This window comes from Glycine soja, chromosome 3, assembly GCF_004193775.1.
Source record: "Glycine soja cultivar W05 chromosome 3, ASM419377v2, whole genome shotgun sequence".
In the NCBI taxonomy this organism is placed as follows: Eukaryota; Viridiplantae; Streptophyta; class Magnoliopsida; order Fabales; family Fabaceae; genus Glycine; species Glycine soja.
This window is the reverse complement of record NC_041004.1, coordinates 6,194,191-6,201,759: the sequence shown is the minus strand read 5'-3', so window position 1 is coordinate 6,201,759 and position 7,569 is coordinate 6,194,191. Positions and strand designations below refer to the sequence as shown.

At 28.8% G+C, this 7,569-nt stretch overlaps 1 protein-coding gene across 12 annotated transcripts; it reads right to left on the bottom strand.

Moving 5' to 3' along the window:
• Window positions 1-1,443: 1,443 nt before the first annotated feature.
• On the bottom strand, window positions 1,444-4,184 carry LOC114406061. Of its 12 annotated transcripts, none has more exons than XR_003665348.1 (7): window positions 3,720-3,934; window positions 3,581-3,619; window positions 3,379-3,405; window positions 3,144-3,217; window positions 2,694-2,832; window positions 2,520-2,612; window positions 1,499-1,753 (listed from the first exon to the last, which is right to left on the bottom strand). XR_003665348.1 is itself a non-coding variant. In XM_028368629.1 (7 exons), the coding sequence occupies exons 1-5, from the start codon at window positions 4,091-4,093 to the stop codon at window positions 2,786-2,788; spliced, it is 387 nt and encodes a 128-aa protein (XP_028224430.1). In that variant the 5' UTR covers window positions 4,094-4,184; the 3' UTR covers window positions 1,499-1,753; window positions 2,520-2,612; window positions 2,694-2,785. The 12 variants fall into 12 exon arrangements, 5 of the variants coding, with proteins under 5 accessions (XP_028224431.1, XP_028224430.1, XP_028224427.1 ...); XM_028368629.1 differs by lacking the exon at window positions 3,379-3,405 and adding an exon at window positions 3,946-4,184 and having other exon boundaries at window positions 3,148-3,217; window positions 3,585-3,619; window positions 3,720-3,806; XM_028368626.1 differs by lacking the exon at window positions 3,379-3,405 and adding an exon at window positions 3,946-4,181 and having other exon boundaries at window positions 3,585-3,619; window positions 3,720-3,806.
• Between the last annotated feature and the right edge of the window lie 3,385 nt (window positions 4,185-7,569).

Genomic DNA, 7,569 nt, shown 5'->3' with positions numbered 1-7,569 from the left:
AGCAACCTGAGCTCCCTCATCATGGTAATTTTTTTCGGGGTAGATCACAGCTTCATGCCCCATCTGGATGCACTTGCTGCATTTTCACTACTACAAAAAGAGGATTTTACATCGGTTCTAAAGCATTTTTAATGATGATTTTGAATCGTTGTTGTAGTCAGTATCGTAAAAAGTTAAAATTTTTTACGACGGTTCTAAAAAAAATTGTCTTAAAAAAGTTATATATTCTAAGACGATTATTTTCTTGAGAATCGTCTTAGAATGTGCAACCTTTTTAAGATGGTTCTCTTGAGAACCGCCTTAGAATATTTTTTTTTAAAAAAATAAAAATATTGAGGATTCTAAGACGGTTTTATAAGAAAATCATCTTAGAATATAGACATTCTAAGACGGTTCTCTTGAGAACCGTCTTAGAATGAGAACCGTCTTATAATGTATTTTTTAAAAAATATAAAAAATGAATATTAAAAAAAATGAATTTTCTCCATTGAAATGAAAAATAAGATATATACTACATTCCTTGAGCTAGTGTTTCTCAAGGTTTCAATACATAATGGTTATCATGGTGGATACTTAATGAGCAAGCACATGCAATTTACAAGCAAAATGAAATGAAATAAGATCAACACAACTCAAAATGTAAGAGTAAAATATTTACTTGTCATGTCGACAGTCATTTTTTACCGTAATTGAGGTGAAGCCTTATTTAGAGGTACATCATTTAAAAAATGATAAGTAACAATATTCTTTCTTATTATCATCTTTTGTTAAAAAGATTTTAATTAAAAAATAGGAAAGAAGAAGAAACAGATGATTTGTGTGATGATAAATATTTTCAACTTAACAAAATTTGATGATCTCACATAAAACATTCATTTGAGGACTTGAATATTACAGAAAACACAAACTTATCTAAATTAATTTGAAAGCTGAATCATCCTGTATATTTCTTTTTTTCAATTATCCTTAATAATTTTCTAGTAAAATGATTAGACATACACTGAATCAAAAACCAATAAAACAATTTTCTACAATTTTTATAGGGGTAAATAATAATAAATGATATTATTGTTAAAAAAATAATTAGGAGAGAATTTATAATTTATTATATAGCCCTTTCCCCAAAGTAAGACTTTATAGAATTAAATTTAGTGGGAAGATAATAACTAGTAAAAAAAGAAAACCCAGGAAACTACAGTGACTTGTAGACAAGATTTTAAAGGTTAGATTAATAAAGGGGGGAGATAGTGAAAAAATAGCTTATTTTAGTAAATTACTATTTTAATATATATTTCATTGAATTAATATCTGACTCAATAGAATTAAACTAGTAAATAAATTATATTGATCGACCAACAAAATATATTTGATGTCTTTTTATTTTTAAAATACTATCTGAATCAATTGAATTGAACGTGTGAATAAATGGGCAATAGGGACCAATTAACTAATAATGAATATTAATATAAAACTAAAAGAAAAAACAAAAACAATGGCATCTAGACAAAAGAGATAACTATAAGTGGGCAATAGGGACCAATTAACTCTAGATTTCCTATTGAGTAATTAGATTTAGAATAACCAATAGCAGAAAATAGCATAATGTCATCTAACTATAAGTGGGCATGTTCCAAAAAATAGCAGAAACATGGACTTGTGATCCCGACAATGTACATGAGTCCAATAAATTGCGAAGAATTTCAAGAAACTCGCCGTGCATGTTCTCTCCAAAATCTGTTAACATTCCTTTAACCTGCACAAATAGTATGAGTAATAAATACAAGTTGGACTAGCCTTCCATATTATATTACATATAAAATAGGATTTCAAATTAAAATATATGATATTTAAGAAAATATGCAAAATAATTTGTTAATGTTTCTTATTCTTATTTTTTTAACTACGCAAACTGATTTAAAAACAGTATCACCAAACAGATTTTTTTCTTTTTCTTTTTCAAAAAAACAGTTTTAAAATTATTTTACATAACACTGTAACATTTTTGTGTGAAAAAAAAATAGAACACAAAATCTTTTGTTCATGTAATAATTGTGGAAATAAAATCTACTTCACATGATAAAAGAAATAAAACTAGAGCACTGTGATTACGGATGAATTGTGATGTTTTGCTGGTTTAGTAATTGGATGAATAGGGCCAGTAAAACAGTTTTGATTATGAAAAAACTTAACTACAGTGATATTAAAGACAGGACACGTGTTTTTATTAACCACACATGGTATGCTTCAGCTCCTCTAAAATGTGTTGTTTTGTCATGTTTGATAACTTGTAATAGAATTACACAGACATCCAAAATCTTGGTAAAATGAGGTTGAGAGAAAACATAATAATTTTTATGTTCTTCAATAATAACATTTTATGTTCCTAAATAAAATTTCATTTTTACTGTATAACGTTTATGTGCGGTGCTAATCCAAATAAGAAAGCGGTTGATGAATAGTTACAAAAGCATATCACCAAAAATATGAAGAAAAAAAGGTAGCAATAGACCACTACTAACCTTACCCAGAGACAAGCAAGCAATGCAAAAGAGTCCACAATAGCTAAAAAGTAACCAGATGAGAAAGCCCCATTTTTTAACCACTTCAGGCAACTGCAAGTAATTAATTGCATTATGCATCAAAAGCTTGTTAACAAAGAGTACACTAAAAGGTAAAACAGGAATAAAACATACACAGTTCTTGGCACTGCTGAACCACAGGGTACCAATTACAGTTCAAGCCCAAAGAAATGGATAGAGAAGCAACACAAGGATTGAAAGGACAACTACTCTTCCACAGAAACGGGCATATCTCTGCTGCCACCCAAAATCTCTATAAGCATACAAAGGGGGAGGGGGCATAAAAGCGCAATTGAATTAGTATCGGGACTTGATGAATTAAAACATCATTTGACTTCATCTGCTACATATCACAAAAATGTCGGACACACAATGACATTTTGAACAGCGAGAAGTATCAATGCTTCATAAATATGGCTAAACTTCAATTCAACATACCGAGAAACATACAAGAATGGTGAAAACCCAAACCTTATCCATCATACTCTAATTTCAATTAAATTAGTGCATGTAAATTGAAGAAAACCAAAATATTTAGATTAAAACATGGATGGGATGCCTTACAAACCCATTCCTGCAGAAAGCCCATTATCAACAAACATCAATACCCGGAAAACAAACACAGTGGTGTAGTCGACCTAAACACAAATGAAAGAAAAGGAGAGGGATCATTTACGAGGCTACCTTATCATATATGAAAAAATAGAAATAGATAGTGATATTGAACGGAATAATTAAAATAAGGAAAGGAAACCCCGCCACAATCCATATATGCAGGGGATATGTGCAAGAATGATACCGCTTCCAATTGATTGCCACAATAACTCTAGGAGTAGTGAGGTTAAATAACACACATTTCTTATTTTTTTTCAATGTTTCTCACAGAACTGACTAAGATTAAATTAGAAAGTGGCTAGAGAAGGAAGGAATGATGAGGCAAGTGAAAATGTAGAATGGCATCAAAATTAGGAAAATTCAGAAGCTGAATTGAGAAAGGATACACACTGGTGGCGAGCATGAACAAGAAAAAGCCATCGTACCTGCAAGGAATGAGTTACATTCAATCAAAACTGGAATAAAATAAAACAAAAGGCGATCTTGAAATCAAGCTCATACGATAGAGAGAGAGAACTAACTAACCACTTGAAATCGGCGCCTCTAATGGCCATAGGAATTGGTTCAGAGAAACCCTAGGAAGAAGAAGCGACATCGTATTGAAGGATGGTCCTAAAGCAGCGGGAAAATGCTTGAATCGGAATCGGAGAAAAATGCATAGGAAGATGAAAATAGGGAAAAGGGGGAAAAAGAGATGAGTGAAGTGAAAGGATTAGAAAAAGAGAAGAAGAGAGTTAAAAAAAACTTTAACCTCCTCGACCGCGACGTGGTTGGTGGCGTGGAAGGCACCATAGTGGCGATCGGAAACCTGGAACATATGTCTCCAACAGCAGGACCGCGATCTCCTTCTTCAGCCTCTGGATCTCGTCCTTCTTCAGCCTTGCAACGCTCATCTCCATCGGAGCTCGAAGATGAGAGGGCAGAGAGTGTTTCTTCTCTCTCCCCCGCTCTCTATGATGGCAACGAAGAGTCACGATACAAGAAAAAGTAAGATAGGGTTGTCAAAGCTTATCCAGTTATAACGTGCCACGTTAGCATACAAATTGGAAAACACAAGTTTTCAAAGATGGTTTTTTAAAATCGCTCTCGTAAAGCATTTTTTATGCCGGTTTTAAAGTACCCGTCTTTAAAAAGTTACAAATATTTACGAAAATGCCACCGCTTTATTTACTACATCGATTTTCGTATAACCGACGTAAAAACAGTGTCGTAGAAAATCTCTTTTCTAGTAGTGTTTGCATATGGTCTCCTCCAACATCTGGAAGGAGGATGACTTTTTCTGCCACAATGTTGACAAGGTGGAAAATTGTTCTTTCTTCCCTTGCCTTTAATTTTGTTGTTTGCTATGTTTTTGTTGCTTGACACTTGATTATGCTTGAAATCATGTTTAGAATGGTTTCTTTATCCATTGGATCTATAGGTATGGTTTCTTTGTCATTTTTCTATACTACTATCAAGTATTAAGTGAGCAGCAGATTTTGATGACTATTCTTTCTTGCTATAAATATATGTTCTTGAATGAGGGGTGCATGATGAAAGCTTGAAGAAACTAATGAAAATGGGACATTAGTATGTGAAGTGTGTACAAAAATATATTAATTTTTACTAGTGTGTGAGTTTTTGTTAACGAGATGAATGACATTTCCTTCCTAGTGTGTGTGAGCCTGTGATGACAAACAAACTCAGCTACTTGCTGTTAGAGACTGAGATTTACAAAATCTCTGTTTCTCATCATGTAACAAAAAACACATGTCAGCATATTGCCAGCACGTGGTGGCTATGTTGAAATTTTAGAATAAACAAACAAAAAATTGGAATTAGCTTGCTTTATCTAATGAAACGGTGACACATGATTTATAAATTAAAAGAAACTCTGAGAATTACAACTATAAATGTTGGAGTTTGGAACAGAGCTCATATTATCACTTGTTTCACACTCAAAGCAGGGATGATGATGGAATTTATTTCTTTAACACATGTTTGATTTAACAAATAACAAATAAATAATTAACTATCAGAATTTGTTAACTTTAAGATTTAAGGTATTTAATTATTTGTAATTTGATAATATCAGTATAAAATTCTTGAAGCATAACTTAGTTTCTCTAATAACAATCTATAGCCAATTTATACAATATGTTTTATGAATCAACTTTTGGACTTTTTTCTTCTCCAATTAAAGTTACTAATGTATGAGAAGAGTGCTTATTGTTTGGATGTAGTACTGCAATATGACATGCTATGCAAATCATATAGCTTTATATCTTAAGCTTTCAGAATAAGCGATAAATATTTCAGCTAAATTGCATGTATGTATGTGTTTTCATTTTTTTAATAGGTGGCTTTGAGGAATATAAGGAGAGATGCATTAAAAGCTTATGATAAACTTGAGAAGGTTTGAACCTCAAATTACTCACCTTAACTCTCTTCAGCAATTGTGTGAAATGGGACCATTACAAACCCAAGCTAGAATATGCAATGAACAATGTGACAAAAAGGAATTATTCCCTTGGGGAGTAGTTTTTGCTTGCTTTGCATTTGTAACCTGACCAATATAGTAAGAAAATGTTTGACTTTGTAAAAGAATGGAATTGATTTTTTGTGAGTTGTAGACTAGACAACTTTTATTTGTCTTTTATTATATTATACCTTGGGGATGATCTTCATATTGTATTGTAGAAAGCAATTTATTTTTGGCCTCTTGTCTGTTCAGTATCTGGGAAATTTTCCTGTTAGCATGATTACTTTAATTTTCTCATTAGTAAATGATGGATTTATAAGCCAAGATTATCATTTCAAATATAGAATAGACAATTTTCCTTTATTTTCCTCCTGGCAATTCTTATACTGTGTAGAAGCTTGGTATTTCACGGTTGCCTCTCTCCTGTATAACCAATTGGCTGATTTATTTTCTTGAAAATGAATGTTATCAATGTAAATAATTTAATAATTATCATTAACGCAATCAATTTAATAATAATATTTTAAGTCTTGAAACACATGCTAAAAATTAAAATAAATAATTTAAATAATTAAATTGATAATAAGTATTACACAATAATAATAATAACAATAACAATAATACAATATTTATTTATAAAGGTCAATAATAAAAAATTATAACTTAATATCTTTATATATTTAGACCAAAAAAGATAATAAACATCAATTAAATATTATTAATATGAAATAGTTAATGTATGTAACAATATAATTATTATAAAAAAACAATAAAATGTAATTGTTAACAACATATTAAACATTAGTAATAAATACAAATAATTGGTGACATATTTAATAAGTTAATAAATATGTAAACGATAAAATTTAAAGTTTGAAACATATAAATACTTTTTTAAATAATTTTTGACAATTAGTTAGCAATGAAAATAATACTAAAACTAACAGAAAATAAATAATAGTAATAATAATTATTTTTTGAAATCAACATTATTCAATTTATATTAGGTCATAATGAGATTAATTTATTCAAACTTCAAAACTTTAAAAATATTACACAAAATTAATATATTGAAAGTAAGTAAAATTATAGTTTTAAAAATAATTAATGATCATATTTATTTAATACAATTCATACTATTTCAATAAATTTAAAAAATATTTAAATTTTTATCATAAATATACACTCAAATTTAAATAAATATTAGAAATTATATATATTATTCTTTAATTTCTATATTTCATATTGGTATTGCATTAATAAAAATAAATTATAATAAAATTTAATAGACTTAATAAGTTTAAAGAAAACATATGTTCATTAAAAATATAATATTTAACATTATTTTTCAATTTTAATATTTATATATATTTTTTACCACTAGAAATATTTAAAGTGAATAACTTTATTTATGTACATCTATTTTTCAAAAGATATTGGCATCACCATATTTATTTGAATGAACAAAAAATTACAATAAATTTTAATATAATTAATTTTTAAGATAAAATTATCTAAATTAAAAATATAATCAATCAACTTTCTCATTGGTAATATAATTGTGTTTAACATAATAGTAAATATTTAAAAATATATATTTATATAAATAAATAAATATAAAATTATATATATATATATATATATATATATATAATTTAAAAATATAAAAAAAAAACGTGCATGGCACGGGTTCAAAGTCTAATTAGTCAAACTATAACTGGCTCTTGGTAAAATTTGATCCAAGTATTACAATTAAATATATTCAAATTTCAGAATGATACAAAAAAAGGTATAGTGGTTTTAAGATTTCTTATGGAATCCCTCTTAAAGAGGAAGGAAAGCGAAAGAAGTTCAGTCATAGGTGTAGAAACCCCATCACAAACTTTCCAATCAATTGAGCTAATACAATCTAAT